This window comes from Trichosurus vulpecula, chromosome 4, assembly GCF_011100635.1.
Source record: "Trichosurus vulpecula isolate mTriVul1 chromosome 4, mTriVul1.pri, whole genome shotgun sequence".
Taxonomy (NCBI): Eukaryota; Metazoa; Chordata; class Mammalia; order Diprotodontia; family Phalangeridae; genus Trichosurus; species Trichosurus vulpecula.
The window spans coordinates 387,298,093-387,321,116 of NC_050576.1; the positions used below are offsets into that span (position 1 = coordinate 387,298,093).

At 39.1% G+C, this 23,024-nt stretch overlaps 1 protein-coding gene across 4 annotated transcripts in view; it reads left to right on the forward strand.

Annotated features, from left to right (window-relative positions):
• The first annotated feature begins 3,225 nt into the window (after positions 1-3,225).
• The window catches only part of NAXD (NAD(P)HX dehydratase), a 77,104-nt gene continuing 57,305 nt past the window's right edge, over positions 3,226-23,024 (forward strand). Inside the window, exons 1-4 of one of the 4 annotated variants that reach the window (XM_036757070.1) lie at positions 3,226-3,452; positions 14,657-14,801; positions 18,697-18,742; positions 21,853-21,941. In XM_036757070.1, the coding sequence (XP_036612965.1) occupies positions 3,383-3,452; positions 14,657-14,801; positions 18,697-18,742; positions 21,853-21,941 (350 nt within the window). In that variant the 5' untranslated portion in view covers positions 3,226-3,382. Of the gene's footprint in view, positions 3,453-3,536; positions 3,654-7,498; positions 7,871-10,490; positions 11,294-14,656; positions 14,802-18,696; positions 18,743-21,852; positions 21,942-23,024 lie in introns of those variants that run through there. The other 3 variants (XM_036757071.1, XM_036757069.1, XM_036757066.1) reach the window with 3 other exon arrangements.

A 23,024-nucleotide genomic window follows, 5' to 3' on the forward strand; every position in this document is an offset into this window, starting at 1 on the left:
TTTCATCTGTCCTTCACCTTAATGCTTTATCCAGCCCTGCTTTAAAAGTTTTTTTTGTTTAATTCATCTATTTTCATTTTTTGACATTCATTTCCACAAGATTTTGAGTTCCAAATTTTCTCCCCAATTCATCCCTCCCCCCACCCCAAGATGGCATATATTCTGATTACCCCCTCCCCAAGTCTGCCCTCCCTTCTATCACCCCACCCCACTCCTCTTATACCCTTCCCCCCCTACTATCTTGTAGGGCAAGATAGATTTCTATGCCCCATTACCTGTATATCTTATTTCCCAGTTGCATGTAAAAACAATAAAAAAATTTTAAATTCATATGTAACCCAGACTTCTCTGGGCATACCTAGTTCATCTAACATGAAGATACTCTTGAGGGGCCTTTTGAGTAGGCCCAGTTTGCCTAATATGGAGCTCCCTATATCCCCGATGTGTGGGAGGTATAATCCTCCTGCCTTTGCACCATTTCATTCTTTGGGAAGGGAAGGCAATTTCATAGTTTAGCTTGGTTCCCAAGGAGCACCATCCCAGTTCCAAATCTCAAACCTACCTCTGTCTCAAGTCCCAAGCACTCTCACTTTTCAGGGTCTCTATGTTGGGTTGGCTGGCTCACAGGGTCACCATAGCTCTTACTCCTGGGGCTTTTGAGGATCACCTTAGGCAGCCTAAACTGAGGAAGGCAAACAGAAATGAAACACTCTCAGGCTTGTTTCTAAGAGTCCAGCGTAAAAGAGGGGTGGCAGGGGAAGGAACATCTTTTCCCTCTCACCATTTCAGCTTTCACTGATTCATGGAGTCTTCACCATGGATGAACTGAGATCTTTATCCTCTGAGTACAGCCAATAAGAGATAGCAGAAAAATGGTGGTGCTAAAGAGGAGTGACTGGCTCAGTCTTACCAGTTTTAAAGGTATGAGTAGCCAGTTGAAGGAGGCTACTACCTCCATCCACACAGTAGAGGATTCAGAGGCTTCCATGGTAGGTAATCTGGGATAGTTTGAGGAAGTAATCAAAATTATTGGATACTTTAAATTACAATACTTAGATAAATATATCCATTTATTTAATTGAAAACAAAGTTCAAATCGAAGTCTAGAAACGTTAAACTAGCACATTGAACTGGTGGGAGGTGATAGAAGAGGAGCATGCAGTTGAAAGATTAATGGAAATGGGCCCAGACGTAGGTGGCATGAAGGGAATACATTGCAACTGGGAGGAAAGGCCCCAAACCTACACTGGAGGGAGGGTTTGACATTTATGTTCCCCAATACTGATTGGATGCTCCTGTAGGGTTAAAAGAATATAAGATCTTCCCCGACTATGTGACCACATGTGTTGAATCATAGATGTCTTGCTGCTTTGAACTCCAGCCCAGCTGTGATACATCCTGAGTCACATAGAGTGCATTGGGGGAGGAACTTGCTCAAGAGGAAGATTGCTTAGGGGAGGCTTGCTTGCAGGAAGTCTTTTACACCTTTTGGTACTAAGCTAATTAGGCACTGAGTCATGAGGGTTGTGATGCTCTCTGGCTCTGAGCCTATTAGCCAAAAGTGTATATATATTTTGAGGTGAGATTTTGCTTTGGGGGTTTGCTCATGAGAAGGACCTTTTGATTCCCTAGATGGGACTCCGAGTAGCCATTTGTTAAGAGCCCCCCCTCCCCTGCCTCCCACTACTCAGATGTTGGTACTCCCCCACCTGGTGGTGTATGTAGATGGTTGTATTACTTTGTTGAGACAGTTGGAGCCCTGCCTGTTGAATCTCTGTGCTAACTTGTTTGCTTGTATTCTCTGCTTGCATTTTCTGCATGTTCAGGGTGCTGACCCTTCTCCTGAACTAGTTAATAATTCATGTATGTTTGATTAAAATAAGATTGTTGACCCCCTTAAAGTTGCCTTTCCTTTAGAAAAGCAGATCAAAGAACCTATGCCTGCAGGCCATCCTGGGTGTGCAAGGGTACTTGCTGTTATAGCTCCCCACCAGCCCTTCCCTCTGGAGAATGGAGGAAGTCATCCAATTGGCACTGGGGGCTATGAGTACCCAGCCCTTCCCTTCTGAGGAGGCTTCTGGCGCTTTGACAAGAAATTCAGTGGAGTGATTGCTATTTTATTATTTTTTACTTTATAAGTTTGCATTTGTCTTAAATCGTGAATTCTTAATTTTAATTAAAATAAAAGCTAATAAAAATAATACAAGTCTTCTTTGCAAAACTGTTTTGATACCAGGATACTTCCTTCTCTTTTCCAACACAATCCTGAGGTTGTAGGTTGCCTTGTGGGTCAGCTCAGACGAGAAATGAGCATCAGAATAGGCTTCCCCCAAACACTCAAAAGACTGAAATTCTTTTCTAGGCTGAATTCTGATTCTCTGGAATTTCTTACCACGTATGCCACAGAAACCCCCTCACCCTGGAAGTTCATTGTACCTCTGGACTCCTCATACTGGAAGTACCCTTTGCCCTTGTGGCCACTTTCTTTGATTGGCTGGTTCCTCCTAGAAGCTCCATTTTAAGGAGGGCTCCAAAGCCAGCCTTCATTCCTTCCCAAGTTACATTCCTTACTTTACCCCAGAAGGGACTCCTCCTCTTCAGCTTCCTTTTATGTGTTGAGACAGTAGATAGAGGCCTGGACTTGGAATCAGGAAACTCTGACACTCTAGCCTCAGACACCTACTGGCTGTGTGACCTTTATTAAGTCACTTAACTGCTGCCTGCCTCTGTTTCTTCGTCTGTAAAATGAGAGTAAGAATAGTGCCTATTTCCCAGGGTTGCTAAATGCCTTACTTCTACTCTATATGTATCTATGTACCTATTTATTTGCATGTTGTCTCCCCCATTACTAAACTCTTGGATGACAGGGACCGTGTTTCCGATTGCATGTGCATTCCTAGTGGTTAGCACAGTGCCTGGCACATAGTAGGTGCTTAATAAATGCTTGCTGCTTGACAGAATTCTCTCCAAGTACAGGTTTGTATAAGGTATAGCTTTAACTCTTCCTACTTATTTTCTAAGTTCTGTACAACACTCCTCAAAAAAACAAACAAACAAACAAAAAACGCTAAACACGCCAGCAAACGTGACCTAGCAAAAAAAAAAAAACCACAAAAGAGAACCAACAAACAATGCCTTGGCTTACAGGCTTGAAAGGAGCTTTATAAGACATACTATCTGGGAGGGGACCATTAATGGTAAGAGCTCGCATAGTTTTGTGTTTGTGGTGTCAATCGCGAAGGTGTGGAGGCAGTGATTGGATGAGTGGGTTGGGGGCTGAACTCCTGGGGGAGAGCCAGAGAAAAGAGCCAGACACCCGGGTTTTGGGAACGTGCTTCCGCTGGCAGACTTTGGACAGCGGCAAACCCGGAAGAGCGTCGCAATGATCGTGATCAAAGGCTTCTGTGGTTTGTTAGCCCGAGTTGGCCCCAACCCCGCTGCTGGCAAACTAGGTAAGAGAAGATTCAGACCCCCAATAGGGGGAGGGGATTTGAGACTGTGTTAAAAAAAAAAAAAGAAAGAGACTGTTTTCAGTCCTGATTCACCGTCTGGGGAGAAAGGAGGGGCTTGAGCCGGGGCGCGGGGTCGGTCTAGAGGCCGCGGCGCTCTCGGCTCGGCTCAGCTCAGCTGTCACTGGCTGCCGTTGGATTCAGGTACACGCAGTAGCCCTCGTGGGCTTTTCTCTCCGGCGGGGACGGTGGGGTGGAGGGCAGGAGGCTTGCGCTGGGCCCCGTTTGCTGCGGAGCCGGACGAGAAGGCCCTGCTAAGGCAGTGCGGGGGAAGGCGCGTAGTAGTGGCTTCCAGCTGCAGATTCCGAGGGGTGAGTGGCGACGGGGAGAACGGACTTCTGGAGGTGGGGATAGGGATGGACTGTGGGGAGAGGGGAGTGAACTAGTGAGATAGAAAGCTCCCCTCGGAGCAGCCTCATTCCCCTCTGATAGAACCTCGCCCTCCTTCGGAATAGTCTCACTCCTAGATGACAGCTGCGTTTCTATTCGGAGCCTTGAGTAGCCAAGAACAAGGGAAAATGGCTGGGGCGCACAGCCTTGGGGGCGGTACAGAGCTAGAGGGCGGTGCGTGGCCGTAGGGTGCCAGCTACGCGGGGGCATCCCCAGCCTAGCCTTTCTTTGCTGGGGCTTCGAGAAGGCGGGGCGCCCCATCGCCCCGACTCTGCGGAAGGGAGGTGGGCTGGTAGGTGCAAGAGCCGGAGCGCCGCGAGGTTGGAGCAGGGCTGTGCGCGGTGAGGTAGAGCGCACGGCGAGATGACGGAGCTCTGGAGACCGGCGGGGGCAGGGGGAGGAGATATGGAAAGGAAGAGGTGTGTCTGTTTACGAGGAGGGGCGGGGAAGGGAGGTGGAATCGACTTTGGCCACCCTGCCTGCCAGCCAAGATTGCTGGAGAGGGAGCCGTTGTGCTTGTCTCCGGGAGAAGGGGCGGTGGAGGCGGGGACCTGGTGGGGCGCTTTGGACGCGTCTCCTTGGGTTGGTGGAGGGCGCGTACAGCTGTGCGGGGCTGCTGCTGCGCTCCTACCGCCAAGCTAAGCTGGACAACCGGCAGCGAAGGAGCTGAGACCCGGGGCGGATGTTGTAACCGCAGCCGCGCGGCCAAGGGCTTCGAGCTGCGCCCGGCCTGGGGCAAGAGGTTGGTGGAGCAGGGTAGCCCGGGTAGCGGCCCAGGGAGGCTACGCGTGGATCGTCGATAAGCTCAGGAAACGGTGGGTTTTCACTGCCTTGGGAAGAAGCGGTGCAGAAAACTGCGGTGGCTGCAGTCTGGGTGTCTGTGCTCTGCTGAGTTCTCATAGATTTGCTTTTGATTGGAGAAGCTGGAAGGCTGCTGCCTCTACCCCCTTTTAAACTTTCCTCCCGCCCCGCGCCAAGCAGTTGGAGAAGAGGAGCGGAAAGAGGTGCGAGCTGCTTCTCGGCCCACCCCCTGTCTCTTAGGATTCCTCAGCCAGAACTGTAAAAACCCCAGTGAAGTGTCACAACTTCACGCTTTGTTTATACCTCATATGCCTCCCTGCGACAGACAGCTCCCGGCACAGGGTTTGATACGTTTGTAGATTGCCTTTTCCTCCCGTCCTCCTCTTTCTCCCCCCCTTTGTTTGCTCTGATACACCTGTGTCTTTCTTCATCTCCCCCAAATCCTGAAAATGGGATGAGGGAGGGGACGGGACAAGACGGAGGACCCGCCTCTCCCCCCGACTCGGTCCTGGGGAGGACGTAGTGATAATCATCAACATCTGGGGATTCCTGTCGTCTGACTTGGAGACCCATGCCCTCCTGGGCATCTGGGGCGAAGCAGGTGTTGAGTAGGCTCTAGCTGGCAACTTTTGGAACGGCCATGTGTATCAGCCCTGCCGCCTGGGGGAAATGGGTTTCTACCGAACCCCGGAGCAGTGAGGGATCCGCTTCAAAGGCTGTACCACCTGGGAAAGGACCGCCTCAAAAAGAGCAGGCATGCGCGCAAGATCTGCAAGTGCTACGGTGAGCTGGACAGTAGCCTCAGCTCTGAGTCTGCAGACTACTCTGAGCAGGACCTTTGCGCAGATTATGTTTCTACTGCAGTCGCGGTTGCGGCTCCTACCACAGCTTAGGAGTGGTGGATGACAGCATCTTAGACAGATCGGAAGGGAAGATGCTGGAGCCTCCTCACGAGAACTTGGTGGGCAAGTGCTATTCCTTTGCCGAGCACCCGATCGAAGTGGAGCATCCCCCTTTTCGCCATCCAGGTGCCGCCCAGCCGTGGTGAGTACTGTGCCCAAGGCCTGCTTATCAGCTGGGGATGGGGCAGATAAGTGGACGCTGAGGAACACCATGATACCTAGGGGGTCTCTTGGTTAACAAGGGTCGACTCTTATGTCCCACCTCTTACTACCCTCTTTCACCTCTTACCAAGTAAGATTAACCACTAGATTGCTTCTGAGGGGGGAGGGGTCCCATTGACTTTCAGACACAACTTTACCTTAAACTTAAATGTTTGCTTCTCTGTTTGTAATCCCCATTTAAACATTTCCTTTGCCCTGCCCTAAGATGAATGTAAAAGGGATAGTCATGTCCTTTTTAAAAACTATCTTGTTAAGCATGAACTGAACAAGATGACTTGAAATTTTTAATTTTTGATTGTTTGGCGATTGAATTTTCTAAATGACTTGTAAAAGCTCTTTTTCAGGAACAGCTGTTTGGTTGTAGCCAATTCAGCTGTTTTCCTACCCTGATCTGATCACTAGAAAGCCTAATAAGTCTTATTTCAGTGGTTACTTTTAAATATATTTATTCCGTATTTAAACTTTTGTTTTCTTTAAACTTTTTTTTGTAGTTAGCTGGGAGGAAATCCAAAAAATTCGCTTGGAAAAACTAAAAAATTAGAGCCCAGCCAGGTTAGTGATTCCCTGGCCCAAGTTTAGAGGCACACTCCACAGGGTATTCCAGTTATCACAAACTAGAGAAGTCAGAAAGATTTTCAAAATAAAATTAATTGATACACTTTAAAATTTGCCATTTGGCACACTTAAGAGGAAGAGGGAGTAATTACCAAAGGTTGCTCCTTGAAAAAAGTTGAGATTTATTGGCATAAACAACTCTAGAAAGCCCAGTGTAAGTGTGTGAAAGTATACACACTACACTGAGCTGCTTTCTAGACTTTCTAGTTCATTATCCCCTTTTGTTTTTTAATTTCATGTTTATTTTTTTTCTGAATTCTAAAGTTGTCATAATGATGCTGTTCATAAGATGATATTTGAGCTGTCCCTTCTTGAAGCCAGTATTCCTTCAGAAAGCTAATGCTTGTACTAAAGTACTTCTGAATACAGATCCAGTTAGTTTATGAAAATAGACTTAAGACCTAGCATGATTGATAAAAGTTTTTGCTGGCTGACTTAACCGAACTTCCATGTACAGCTTTTGGCATTCCTTCAGCTGAAAAATACTCTTCTGTCTTGTTTAGTTTTCAGGATAAAGCACGAGATCTTAAGAGAGTGTACTTTTTTTTTTTTTACACAAACTGCTACTCTGGAATGAGTGAGAATGCAGTGTGCCTGAAAGAGAGATGTTTTTACACATTTTTTACACATTTATGAACTATATACTATGCACTAAAAATTAGACCCAGATCTCCCTCCCACTAAAAGTAAATTGGACATTTACCTCACTTTGATAATGTTGTCCTCTTGCCTCCACTGTTAACAAATTTTTTCCTGCAGAGTGCTAAAAACATTTCTGTGTGATTGCAGGCAGAGTTTTTTCTTTTCTCAGATGAAGGAGGCTTTTTTTAAAACAGATCAGAAAGTCTCTCCTATGTTATAGCCATAACTGAAAATGTGACATTGGTTAATATATATATAGCATACAATCTTGTTATATATTTGCCAATTAAGTCATAATTAATTATTGTTCAAGTGTTTTGATGAAAGTTTCTGTTGAGCTCAAGTCAAATGACCTTATACTTGATGAAAGCTGATGTTTTTGTGTGTGTGCTTATTCATATCTACTTTTCGATTCAGGCTTTAAGCATATATATGCAGAGACCAACACATTACCTTTGCCTCAATCGAAAAGATAAAAAAAAGCTGTGCTAACAATGACAGTGGACAAAATGATGGAGAAGTTCTCGCAACAAAGTATGGATACAGAAGAAGAGTTGTACAGATATGAGGAGCAGAGGCTTAGAATTGAGAACAAGAGTCAAGAAACTGGACATGCTTGAGAGCTGTGGATGTCGCAAGTATTGGGACAGATGTTAGCTTCAATTTCTTCAACCATGACACAGAGGTCACCGTTCAGACCACCCAGTCCACCTCAGAAAGCAAATTATCCATCTTATGGAAAGGACATTAATTATAATACTGTAGCTGAAACACTTTCTCCACCTATAGGTACTGCATTTTGTAGTATAGCTAAAGAGTATTTTTGTTTTGAAAAGCATTTACAATTATCCTTTCCACATCAAAGTTGGGGGGAGGGGGCAGTCGCCCTCTGCGATCTGGAAAAGCCACATAAAATTTTTTGGCCGTCCCTTCTTTGTACCAGAGAAGAAGTCTGAATTTTTTTCTTTATGGAATTCTTGTGGAATAGTTACAGTACTTTATTGTGAAATTTAGGTTAAATATTTAGTCATAGGCTCTGTGTCATCTGTTGGCCTTTGTGTGTTGTCTGCAACTTCTACAAAATCCCTCAAAAATTCCCATTTAATTTCTTAGGCTGACCCATGATGTATCAAAACCTCAGTGGGGGAAAGCTGAGATGTGGAAAGGATAATTGTAGTGATCCAAGTTTTCTAGTCCTAATGGAGGGAAGTGGAAGGGTAACTGAATATTGGATTGTGATTTATGTACTTTCTTTTTGTATTTGATATAAAATATTTCATGCCTTGTCTGTAGTGCTGCTTTTTTGGAGCAAATGAGATTTACATTATTAGTAATAAAGGCAAGTGTTACACGATGTAACCACATTATAAATCTAACAGAAGGTGCTTGTCTGAGAAATTTATTACCCACTGGTCTGTTCCTTAATTCCTCTTTTTAGTGCCAAGAATAAAATAAGACATTTTCCAAATTTAAATTTTCCTTTCAGGGTATTTTTCATCTGGGGCTGTTTGTTATAAATGTTAAAGGCCAATCTCAAGCAATAAATTAAGCTCTAACCAAATCGCTATCATCTGTTGTGTTTCAGTAATATTATATGTTACTGGGTTATAAATATTTAAATTGAAGTGTTTGTCACAGATGTTTAGATCACATGTATATTTTTGAGACTTTGAAAGTAAATTTAAAATAATGTTTATACCACTGTGTAAATGCTTTAATAGAATACAAATAAATAGCTTTTCTCAGATGATAATCTAATTAGGATTATTTATTACTGTGGTCAAGACACTACTGTTTTGCAGATTAATGTTCCTGATATCTAAATCTCAGCTTTCTTCTTTCTCTGTGAACAGTAGAGATTTCTTGATAACCTAACCCTTTCCATGTAATAATCCCATAGAATTTGTTTGTGGAAGCATTGCTTTTTTCAGTTATAAGTGACCATTACAAACTACTGGACTATTTTTAGACATAATAGAGAAAGAAGTGTACTCTTGAAGACTGGAAAATATGACATATTTCACAGTTAATTGGTTTTGCCTGTGTGAAAAATATTTGACTCTCTAAAGAGAGTCTCTTGGAGTAGAGAAACATTTAACAGTATATTTAATCCCGATTTTAGCCATGATTATAACCCATGTACCCATTGGCTAGAGCAAGGGTTCTTAACCATTTTTGTGTCATAGACCGCTTTGTCAGTCTAGTAAAATCTATGGCCTCCTGCTCGAAATAATGTTTTATTTTTTAAATTAAAATTGAAGAAAATGCTACATTTTCATTAGAGTCCAGTTAACATAAAATGGAATTCTTTTTTCAATACAAGTTCAGGGTCTCTGAGCAATCTATGCTTTAACTGCTGGAGGTCCATGGACCCCAAGTTAAAATCTTTTGGGACAGATCTTAGACTAGTGTTAGAAAATATGAAATATTTCAGTAATTAACATGTATTATAATTTGGTATGCAAATGATTCTTTGCTCTTTTTTTTTTTCCAGTTACCTATTTTCAGGTAAGAGTATTGGGGGAATTATATGTAAGGAAGACATTTTTAAGTGTATCATTTATCTTTTTACTTAGAAACAATAGTACTATAGAATGACATACTATTAATATCAGAGATCTTAGAGAATGTATTTTCTACCGATTTCGAATTTTGACCCTTCTGCAAAAGACTGGCATCATTACCACACGGTCATGGTAGTCCAGTGATTGCATTTGTCTTAGAAATGATATGATATTAAAGACTTCAATAGCAAGTCACACAGGAGCTATTGCTATACTTGTGTAAATATACAGTAAACTTCTAAAATATATAGTATATTTGAATATGTTTTTTGTATATTTGAAGAGTTAACTTGGCACGGAGAAGAGCCAGCATGGATACATACACACAGGCACGCACACGCGCATATGCATGCACACACACGCGCATATGCATGCACATACACCACACACACACACACACACACACACACAGTTATCCCTTCTGCACCTCGACTTTCCCCATCATGATTTAGAAATGTCGCAGGTCAGCATAAGATATTACTGTAAATGGGAATTTGGGGGGAGTTTTGTGGAAGCTGCAGATGACAGAGGAAAAGTCTAGAAACTCAGAAATGCATAAAATATATATGTAGTATTGTATATCAACATATTTTATCTTTTAGTACTGTAAATATATACAATTTCTTTTTTAAAGTTAAAATAAGTAAAAAGTTAAAGTTTGTAAAAGCCAGCAGATGACACCCAAAGGCTAGAAATGTACAGATATCTTTAAAAGTTTAGTAAATCATAAATGCATAAACTATATTACTGTTATGTATAGTATTACTTGTACAGTATGTATTTTACTGTTTAATAACATAAATGAACAGCTACACATTTTTTTTTCCTTAAAATTAAATTTGTAGTAAAAGAACTGCAGTTCCACGCACTGGTTTGGGGATGCCAAGCGTGTTTACAGCAATCTCTCATGTGACATCTCGCAGTGATCTCAAGTGATCTTTGCATCTCAACTTTCTCATATCTTGTATTTAAACACCATAAACTCTATTAAGAGTCATGGGTCCCAAGCGTAGTGTTCCTAGTGGTTCGAAAAGTCCTCCCAAGAAACAGAGGAAAGTGATGAACTTGAAGGAAAAAGTAGAGTTGTTAGATATGCTTCGTTCAGGCAAAACTGCTGCTGCGGTTGGCCGCCATTACTGCATTAACGAGTCCACGGTAAGGCACATCAAGAAAAAAGAGAAGGAAATCCGGGAAGCCATTGCCGCCGCTGCGCCAACCACTGCAAAGTATTTGCATAAACCTCGAGATCCAAATCTTTCTCGAGTGGAAAGTGCAACATTCTTTTGGGTGTTGGATTGTTATAAAAAAGGCATTCCAATAGACTCTGGCATCATACGAGAAAAGGCCAAGTCCTTATATAATTTCCTAAAGGAAAATGAAGGTGAAGGGTCCACCTCTACGGATTTTCAGGCCAGCAAAGGCTGGTTTGAAAATTTTAAAAAAAGGTTTAGCCTATGCAGTGTAAAAGTCTTGGGAGAGGCAGCGTCTGCCCATCAACAGACAGCATCTGTCCGTCCAGAGACAGCATCTGTCGATCAAGCGGCAGCTAGGGAGTTTCCTGAAACCCCGGAGAAACTGATTGACGAGAAAGGCAGCATTCAACTTCTTCATCTCAAGTTAGATTGCACAGATGTACCACAGGTCAATGGTGAGTACAAGTAGGGAATTTCAACGGTTATTTTTTTAATGCCTTTTGTTGTATGTGCGCTTTGTTCAGTATTATTCTCCTCAAATTTGTTTCATTCTAAACATTTTTTCATGTTTCATATTTTTTTCTTTTTCACACAGTATATTTACTTAACACTGACCTACATATAGCCCATGAACAACTACTTAACCCAAATTTTACAATAAGGTACTGTAAATACCCTATTAAAAAAAGAAAGAAAGAAAAAAATTCAGACCTCTTCTGTGTTACCAAGGGAGGATCAAAAAATTTTACTTCAATTTTTCAGATCATGGGGACACTGCACCCTAAACTTTCATGATGTGGAAGGGATAACTGTACACACACACACACACACACACACACACACTCTCACATGTTTTTTTTGGTCCATGTATAAAGAGCCAGAGTGGTATCAAAATCAAATAGAAACAGATCCCTGTGGTCTGAATAGTAACTTGGAAAACTACAGTTTAACATTATCTATGTTGTATTTTAATTTATTTTGTTAAACATTTCCCAATTCATTTTAATTTGGTTTAAGCTTACTCAGTCAATTTTGCAACCGCCTATAAAAAAGCCTCATCTTTGACACTTCTAGTTTGGTGCGTAAAATGCTGTATTTGAAGTCCAGAGGATGAGCTCAGATCTTACCTTCCAATGTCAGCTATGTTGGGCATCCCTTGGCCAAGTCACTTAACCTCTGAGTCTCGGGCAACTCCTAAAACATCTCCTAAATTACTGAAGGGTTGCCATCTCTCTGCCTCAGTGATATAGGTACTTTGGTGAAACTGGCAAAACTCTGATCGTTCACATATTTACCTATGTAAATTGTAGCTTGTTTTTATAACACTGTGACTTTGAAAATCATAGATTTTTTTGTGCTTTCTGTTCCTGAACAAAAGAAGACAATCCGGATTCTTTTAAATAATTAATGCAATTGATTATACTTGGACCATTCTAGGTCATGGACCTATCACTTTAAAATTTGCCTTTACTATTATTACTTAGTTAGTAATCATGCCATTTGATAGTAAAATGATGACATAAGAGGTTTTTTAACGAAATGCTTGTAAAGATGTTCATTGTAGTTATAGCTGAATTAATTTTTCATTAACAGTTCCTGAAGTGGTGGCTAAATCTAATGACTCTAAGTTTTTCTTTCATATAGGGGAAGAAAAGCTATTTAGAAAGTAGTAGTCTGTGAGGAGATGCATTTTTTTGTAGTTCTACTAGTGGAAAAATCAGGGAGCAAGGAAAAGAGAAAAAGCCCAAAAGGTGTGTAAAATTTAAATGAATTATGGGGAACTGAAAGATTTAGTTTTGGGTTCCAAGAAGTGAGATGGAGACGTTGATCACTTCAGCTCTCTTGTACTGCTTATGTGGCAGGCCTAGAAGTCAGGGAATAGAGGAGGACTAGGTGGGGAATGTTTTTTCCTTAATTCACTGGGTCCATCCATTTTAATGAAAGTCTTATGGGGATGTACGGAGGAATTAGCCAGCTGTGTTTACTACTGGAACAGTGTTGTTGACAACTGGAGGCTTAAACAGTAATTGCTTTTTGAGCCATTTTGAGAATATTGTGAGGGTGTGGGAAAGGGAAAAAGTGATAGTGTTAACATTTCCAATGTGGGAAGTAGAGTTTATCTCTAGCCTAGGAAGAGGGAATGAGTCTGTTATTTCATTCATATAGAGGACTCACTTAGGTACATAATAAATGTTTATTGACTATTCTGTGCAATTGAAAATCTTAGAGAATTGCCTAGAGCTCTGAGAGGTTATGTGACTTGCCCTGGTTGACATAACTAGTATTCCAGAGGTAGGATTTGAACCTAGGTCTTCTGGGCTTTTAGCTCTCTCACCACTATACCATGTCTGTCTCTTTCTTAAACGTTTTATTCTAAAATAGCCATGTTAAATTTTTTTTGAATCCACAAAGGTGTTCAGGATGATTATAGCTGAATTAATGTTTTCTCAACATTTTATGAAAATGTAACTAAATCTCACTATTGTATCTGTTATCTGCATTACATTTCTCTAGATTATAAAAATCAAGTGAGTAAGAAATAAACTTGAAAGAGGGTCTAAAAATATAAACCTTTTCTAGGAGAAAGCCTTTTGGCAGCTTTCTGCCTTCAGTTGAACTTGTGAAAGCTCCTTTTAATTTTCTCAGCAAATGAGTTAATTGTAGTGGGTAGTGTTTTTTGGCAGAGAGCTAAGAAAATGTGGCATATGTTTGCAAAATTCCTTTTTTTAGCTACAATTTGTGATATCTCTATTTCCCAGGTGACACTTTGGGATCTCTGAACCTGTGGCCAAAGCCTTTTGACTATGAAGCTACCAAGGACTTTGCAATAGGAAATTTATCAAGCAGGACCAATTAAGAAAATTTCAGAGGTGTTAACTGATTTAAAAATGCCACCTAAATCAGATTGAAATCAATTGAATGCTCTATATTTGAACACCAGTTGTTCCGTACTACTTAGGATAATTAATGCCCAAACAAGTTTTAGAAATACACTTGGAAAAGCTTTTCAAAATGGGGTATAATGAACACTAGCTTAACAGTAAAATATAGCAAATACATATTGGTACTCTTATTTTAAATGGCTGGCATGCTTTTCAAAATGTTGAATAAATAAATAGATAAAATAGATAAAAAATAAAATAGATAAATTTATCACCATCATAGTAATAATATCTAACACTTTTAGAGTGCTTACTATGTGCCAGGCACTGTGCTAAACACTTTATTATTTCAATTGATCGTTACAACAACCCTGGGAGGCAGGAGCTGGTATTATCCCCATTTTACAGATGAAATTGAGACAAACAGGTTAAATGACTTGCCCAGAGTCACACAGCTAGTAAGCATCTGAGACTGGATTTGAACTCGGGTCTTCTGTTTCCAAGTATTTATGGTTTTTAAGATGATTTCTTGCGAGTGGGGGAGGGAAGTATCAAATCTTTCTATCTCCTGGTATTTTCAAATTATCATCCAAAATACATAGCGGTTGAAAGTGAAGTTTTCAAAAGCTAAATGTATACATCTATTTTACATGAAAAATAATTGTTTCCATAAGTATATGGGGATTCTCAGGAATTTATGTCTATGTTAAAAGTGTTAAGGCATAGTAATGTGACAGCAATATGTGAAAAACTGTTTTTAAAAAAGAAAACACTAATAATCTAAAAGCTGTTTTAGAGTTTTCAAGATAATCAACATTCTGAAAGTTTTCATTATTTCTGGAGATTGTTCTTATATGACTTTACATCCTCTACACCAAAAATAGAGATTATCTTTCTCTAATAATGATTATATTTTTCTTTTTTTTCTTCTTTTAGAGAGATCATTTTCACTACACAAAGTGCACTCAGTAAAGAACATGGAGAATATTTTTCAGCTGGTGAGAAATGTTATACCCCCTTTAACTACTAAAAAGCGTAAAGGTCAAGATGGAAGAATAGGCATAGTTGGAGGCTGCCAAGAGTAAGTTGAAATGTTTTAAACATGTTATTTTAAATTACTTTCAGGGCCATATGGTAACTTTTTCTCCAAAGATATCATTAAAATATTCAGTTATGGGGAGGTAGCTGTGGTGTAGTGAACTACTGGACTGGGGATCTCCCTTTTGTTATTAACTTTCTATGTGACCTTGGGGAAGTCACTTTTTCTTGATGTGCTTCTGTTTTCTTATCTGTAAGGAGGGGATTGGAGTAGATCAGAAGTGTCAGACTTGCAGCCACAAAACTCCCCAGGGTGGTCTGAAACAGATTAAAATGTTGATTGGGAAATGTTTAACAAAGTTTTTACAAAATATAGTACAACATAGATAACGTTAATTTGTGGTTTTCTAAGTCAAAAGGTGGCTCCCAGGGATCAGTTTCTGTTTTTTGAGTTTGACACCACCGGACTAGATGACCACTTACGGACCCCTCTAACTCTCAAATTGTATGATTCCCCCCCACCCAGCACCACCCCCAGTAACCAATGAATTGGAAGAAGATACTCTTAAAGCCTTCAGTTTCTATATAAAAAATTGCTTCCAACTCCACCCTAGTAAATTGATGAATTTGCTAAGAGTCATATGTGGGAATGTGAACAGATACTAGCTTTTTGGGGGCAGGTGGCTGGTGCAGTAAATAGAACTGTGTAACCGTGGGCAAGTCACTTTACCTCTCTTTGCCACTGGAGAAGGAAATGGCAAACCACTACAGTATCTTTGCCAAGAAAACCCCATGGACAGAGGTCCACAGGTTCACAAAGAGTCCCATATGACTGAGCAACATCAGCAACTAGCTTTTTAAGAACTGTTCTCCTTTGGGTAAGATTCATGGGAGGAACTGAACTTATTTTTTCTTTCCAAATAATCAGCCTTCATGAGACCTATATGAGTCTAGTCTTGAAAATAGTCCACCGAATGGTCACCAAAGAGTAACAAAAGACTATAAATAGACTTGAAAATTATCTTTTCTGTCATGCTGCTGTTTTTTTTAAAAAATTACTTATTTTCAAACAAAAAAAATCTGCTTTCTCTCTTATCTTTCCGCTGCCACCTCTGTATTTCTTATTTAGAAAATAAGAAAAACTAAAAACCCCTGTTACAAATATGTGTGGTCAAGCAAAACAATTTTCATGTTGTCTGTGTCCAAAGAAATCATGTTTCACTTTCTACTATATGTGTCTATCACCTCCTATCAGGATCTGGGTAACATGTTTTATCACAAGTCCTCTGGAATTGTGGTTAGTCCTTCTATTGATCAGATTTCCTCACTTATTCAAAAAGGTCTTTACAATATTGTTTTTACTGTATAGATTGTTCTCCTGATTCAGCTCTCTTCAGTCAGCATCAGTTTCTCTGAAACCATCCCCTTCATCATTTCTCACGGGCTTATAGTATTCCATTACATTTATATACTATTGTTTAGCCGTTTCTCAGTAGATGGGCACCCCCTCCGTTTCCAAGTCTTTGTCATCCCCAAAAGAGGTAGTGTATTTTTATTCACATGGGCTCTTTTCCTTTTCTTTCATCTCCTTGGGTGGTATCACTGGGTCAAAGGATATGCACAGTTTAACCGTTTTGGGGGCATAGTTCCAAGTGCTTTCCAGAATGATTGGACCAGTTCACAGGTCCACCAATAGTGCATTAACGTACCTGTTTTCCCACAACCCTCTAGCATTTGTCATTTTCCTTTATTGTCAGCTGTTGAGTGTGAGGTGATACCTCAGAGTTGTTTTAATTTACATTTCTCTATCAGATTGCATGCCATCTTGGGGAGGGGGGAGGAGAAGGAGGGGAAGAAAATCTAAAACTTATGGAAGTGAATGTTGAAAACTAAAAATAAATAAATTTTTAAAATTACATTTCTCTTATTAATAGTGATTTAGAGCATTTTTTTAGATGGTTATTGATAGCCTGGATTTTTAGCCCTGAAAACTGTCTGTTCTTATCCTTAGACCACTTGTCAATTGGGGAATGATTCTAATTCTCAAAAATTTGAAAAAGTTCCCCATATATCACAGAAAAGAGACCTCTCTTATGCTTCTGTTAGAGTACTCCCTCTACTTTTCGAATGCCACTTTTTTCCTTAAAGAGGCTTTTCAAAAAAAATTAAATTTTGTGTTTTCCAATTGACAAAAATAGATTTCTCTCCCTCCTGCCATTATCCCCACTATCAAAAACAAACAAAAAAATAGTCTTTGTAACAAATAAGGATAGTCAAGCAAGACAAATTTCTGTATGAAACATGTCTAAAAAAATATCTCATTATGCCCTTGTCTATCTCCTGTCTGGCAGGAGGTATGTAGCATGCTTTATTTATCATTAGTCCCCTGGAATCTTCAGTTCATTTTTACAGTGTCATTTTTGTTGTATAAATTGTTTTCGTGCTGGTTACTTTACTTTGCATCAATTCATGCAAGTCTTACAAGTTTCACTGAAACCATCAAAAGGACTACGTATTGATAGCCTTCTCAGTAAGGCGGAAGCTAGCACAAATAATACTCTTCATTGTTTGTCCTGAATAAACTACATTTAGTTGTATACACATGATGTTTGTCAACTTGGATAACTATTTTTGTGAGTTTTGTCACTGACCATTTTGGAAACTCAACGTGTGTGCGTATGTGTGTGTGTGTGTATGTGTGTGTGTGTGTGTGTGGTATGTATCACTAGGATAGTGCTGAGTACCTTGTATCCAAGTATTAAATGAAAGATCACGTAGAACCTTCTTAGTTTAAACCTAGGATTATTGAAACTTTAAAATGATACAATTAATTCTTGTGTTGCCTTATTGAGAGGCCGCATGGTACAGTAGATAGAGGACTAGTCTCGGAATCTGAAAGATGTGAGTCCTCCTTCACACATATTTTATTTTCTGAGACCTGGGACAAATCACTTAGTTTGACAATGTCCCAGGCAACTTTATAAGACTATTTGTATGTTACAGATAAGTTACTGCTCAGCATTGGGAGGGGGAATTTCTGTATCATGAGTTCCCTGAACTGATGAAATCATAGATCAAAAGGTCTGGACCTTTTCCCTTCCCAAAATTTAATAAATCACACATTTGACCATTTCTTAAAAATTTGAAAATGTTCCCCATATATCGCAGAAAAGAGACCTCTCTTATGCTTCTATTAGAGTACTCTCTCTGCTTTTCGAATGCTATATCTTAACACAGAATTTTCATATATCATTGAATTTCCCAGTTAGGCAGAAGAACATAGAAATATGAATAGCTTTGACTGTTAACTTTAACTTCATAAGAACATTTTGATAACAGTTGACATTAATTTTGCCATTTTTCAGTCATGTCTGATTCTTCTTGTTTTCTTGTTAAAGACACTGGGATGGTTTTCCATTTCCTTCTCCAGCTCATTTTATAGATGAGGAAAGTGAGGCAAACAGAGTTAGGTGACTTGCCCAGGGTCACACAGCTAGTAAGTGTCTTGAGGCCAGATTTGAATTCAGGAAGATGAGTCTTCTTGCCTCCAGGCCAGGAACTCAATCTACTTAATTGACATTTAAATAGTAATTTAAGATTTGAGAAGCACTTTATACATGTATATACATATCACATATTTATACATATATATATTATTTGATCTGTGCTAGTAGATATGGGCATAATTTATGCAAATTTTAGGTAAGCTAGTAGACTAAAAGTAAATCAAAGTTGTTCCCATATATTTGGCATTAAGAATTGTTTGTTATTATGTATAATATTTTTATGGATTTGCCTTAAGTGGTGGTAGTTGCTAATTTATTTCATTTTACATTTTGCATGGTCTCCAGTGTGATCACTGTCTAAATGAATTTTGGAGGTGCCTGGGGAGTCTTACAAGATTTCTGAGTTTAAACATTTAAATATCTCTTTTTTAGGTACACAGGGGCTCCATACTTTGCAGCAATTTCAGCCCTCAAAGTGGTATGTTTATTTAAATTTCTTAATTGCATGTCTGTATGTCTTATTCTAATGAGAACTTAAATGATACAATCTGAATAAAGCATTTGTTTTATGATGGACTACTAAAAATTATGTGATGTTTTGTTTTGATATGTTTTCAGTTGGTAAAATTACTTTGTAAATTTCTTGGTTATCTTTTTGTTTTATATCACCTTCATTTCCACGTATATCCTTCCCCTACTGAGTTATTGCTTATAACAAAGAATTTTTTTTAAAAAGGAGGGAGTGTAGTATATATTATAAAGTTGACCATTTTTCACTTATAGGTCTCCCTTCAGCCAACCACTTAGAACAATCTAGGAGTATATTTTGATATTGTCTTATTAATAAACTTGCAGCCTCTTTTTCATTAAGCCCTCTCCCTGTTTCATTAAACATTCTTTGTTGAATAAACTAGAGAAACCTCCTTTTCCAATAGTACTTATTCTTACTTTTCTATATAATAAATCTCTTAATCTTCTATGATTTAAAAAAATTAAACTTACTGAATATATGATTTATTAACTAATCAGTAATAAAAAAGATAAAATTGGTTACCGTATTTTGGTTGTGTGAAAGATTTCAGGCAGTCTCCTCAAATCCTCACTCTTTTAGGATATAACTTTTCTCTATTTTTGGAAACATTCAACTCACTATACCCATTAGTTTATCAAGAACTTTCTTTATTATTTCTTATCAATATAAGAGTTAATTTACTTCCCAAGAGAATGAATTTATTAGTCTTTCTTTTTCCTCTTTTTAGCCATCATAGTAATAATCTCTCTAAATTGTGCTATTAACTACTAATTCTGCACATAGAATTCTTTGTTTCTTCATAAAATAAATTGTCAGTTTTCACAAGAAAGAAGCATCTCCTCCCCTTCTTTCTGTCTGCTTCAGAATTTATCTCTAATTTTCATGGTTTAAAGGTAAAAACACTTTTCTGCGTCCCATTGGGAGAAGTACCTTATACAGGAATGATGGTTGCAACTATTGCTAAAACCTGCCCTTTTCTCAACATTACATTTGACTATTAAAGATACAGTAACGGTATCTGTAGTCTTTGTGGAAGACTCTCTTGCAGGAGGTATTAAACTTTTTTGAGTTACGGACCCTTTTACAGAATAATGTTTGTAGACGCATAAAATATTTTAAAAAGAATAAAATAAACAGGATTGCAGAAGAAACCAGTTAAATTAAAATATGGTCATCAAAACATAAAAAAAAAAGAACCAAGAACCAAATTCACAGACTTCAGGTTAAGACTCTCTACCCTAGTGGAACAGATGTTAGAAGAGAAGCAACCAAAGTCCAACAAATATATCAACTGAATCTGACAGTGTATGCAATACACTACAAAGAGAAATGCATTTTTTTAACCATTCTTCAAAGTCAAGCTGCTTGGTCACTGTAATTACATAGCATTCAGGTTTTTGTTGTTCTTTCCCACTTTTAGCATTTATATAGCCCTTTAAGTTCTGCAAAGCACTTTACAAATTATCTCATTTTATCCTTCTAATAACTCTGAGATGTGGGTGATGTTACCATCCCCACTTTACAAATGAGGAAATGGAGACAGATTAAACAACTTGCTCGAGTCACAAAGCTAGCAAGTATTTGGGGCAGGATTTGAACCTAAGTCTTTCTGACTCCAAGTTCAGGCCCTATCCACTGTACCATGTAGCTTGCCTTTAGTCATTGTGTGTCGTTTTCTTTGTTTTGGTTACTTTGCTCTGTCAGTTCCTTTTAGTTTTCCTATGCATCATTTTTTGGTTCATGGTAGTATTTCATATACCATATGGTTTAGCCATTCCCTAATCAATGGGTATCTACTTTTGTTTCCAGTTATTGGCTACCGCAAAAAGAGCTATTATGAATATTTTGGTGTATATGGGATCTTTCCTCCTTTCTTTGACTTCCTTCCTAGTCAAAGAATATTTCGACCTTTGAATTCAAAGGAATATGGACATTTTTGTCAATTTTTTAAAAGCAGAATTCCAAATTGCTTTTTAAAATTGGTCCAACTATTTGCACCTTCACCAATAATGTCTTTTCATGTGCCTGTCTTTCTACAGTCTCTCCAGTGTTGATTATTTCCACTTTTTTTCGTGTTTGTTAGTTTGCTGGATGTGAGGTGAAACCTCAGAGTTTGTTTTAATTTTCATTTCTCTTACCAGTTATTTTGAGCAACATTTTATATTAATGTGGAAAATTTGTAACATTTTTCAGTTCTTTTGAGAACTGTTTGGCAAAATTCCATTTGTTGAGACTGGATAGTGCTTTAACTGAGCAGTATTGGGAGGTTAGTTTTGATTTTCATAAATAAGTGCCACATATGAGGACATTTCGCTCATTTACAAACTTCTTCAGTTTCTGGCTTTTGTTTTTGTTTTTAAAGAAATTAAGCCTGTGCAGTGAGTAGAGCACCAGCCCTGGAGTCAGGAGGACCTGAGTTCAAATCCGGCCTCAGACACTTGACACTCTTACTAGCTGTGTGACCTTGGGCAAGTTACTTAACCCCAATTGCCCACGCCCCCCTCCCAAAAAGAAAGAAGTTAAGCCTGGCATTTCTTCCTGCATTTTGAGCAACTCTGAGGGGTATCACTTTTCCAGCAGTAAAACACAATGCAAACCCCATTATATTCATGACCACAAATCTTCAGCTGGAATTGCTAGTCTTTTGAAACTGCATTTTTTGGCACTGAAAACTGAGGGTTTTGTTGTATAGTTCTCCTTATATGTTGTGTGTAGGTTTAATTTGATCTTTAATTGATAGCCTCTTAAGTAGTAACACCTACCTTACATCCTTTTTTCTCTTAGGCTCTTTTCACTTTGATCATGCTTAATTTACATATTCTCTACCTCGTAATTATATGTGTTGATTATGTATATCTCTACACAAATAAAAAGGTCAGTGTACAGCTAGAACCAGTTTTTGATAAAAGGTTTTTTTCTTCTAGTATTTCATATAGTGACTCATTGAATATTAATTGACTCGTTCTTAAGTGAGATGTTAATGATAGCTAATTTTGTTATTTAATAGGTAAGCTAGCTTATGATAAAGCTTTTGTCTTTTGTTAATTATTTGCCAGGGTGCAGATCTCTCCCATGTGTTCTGTACCAAAGAAGCTGCCCCTGTGATTAAGTCATATAGTCCAGAGTTGATTGTTCATCCGGTTCTGTAAGTATATGTTTGTATTTACTTAAAAAAAACTCTCCCTTTGAGTTTTAGAAAATTTTATTTCCATTAATAAATAAATAAACACTTCCTGAGTGACTGCTGGCTGTAGATCACTGTATCAATTGCTACGGGAAGATGTGAGAAAATAAGCAGCTAGGAGTGGCTAAGTGGCACCGTGGTTGGAGTGCCGGACCTGAAGTCCCGAAGACTCATCTTTCTAAGTTCAAATCTGGCCTTAGACAAGTGTTACCTGCGTGATCCTGGGGCAAGTTACTTCCCCCTGTTTGCCTCAGTTTCCTCATCTGTAAAATGTGCTGGAGAAGGAAATGGCAAACCACTCCAGTATCTTTGTCAAGAAAACCCCAAATGGGGTCGTGAGGGGTTAGACACACCCGAACAACAACAAATTTGACAACCAGAAAGAAAAGGAGATGTTTTTTTTGTCCTCAAAGAGCTTACTTTCTAGAGGAAACAAAATACCAGAGTTAGCATTTAAATAGTGCTTTAAGGTTGCAAAGAACTGTACGTAGGTTATCAGTTTGATATAAATTTGATATAAATAACAAAGTATGTTGATAACCCATAGTTAATATAGGATGTAGCAGTTCTATAAACATAAAGCAGTATTCAACATTTTGGACATGTAGTTGACTGACAACACTACTGTCTAGCCTAAATACTACCCAATTACCAAAGCAGTTGCTTCCATATTTCCCACACTTAAACTTTGAGTGATTTAGCAGTGTCAGGAGGTTCTATGTGGTCCTGGGAATCCAGAGTGTGTCACTCTAACCAGACTATGAAGGGGAAAGTCAGATAAGTTTATGAATACCTTTCTAATGCTTGTTCCTAACTACTTCTGCCATGTCACCTAGAGATAAGTCCAGCCTATATGCCTCTGATTTCATTGACATGGGTGTTTCCTGTACCTTACCTGAAACTTACAGTATCAGAGAGTTGCCAAGGGCACGGCACTGACTGGTGACTTACTCAGCGTCACCCAGCCCATAGATCTTCCTAGCTCCAAGGCCAGCTCTCTATCCACTTTGTCTTTTTGCTTCTCATGCAGCTTGGAAAGTAGAG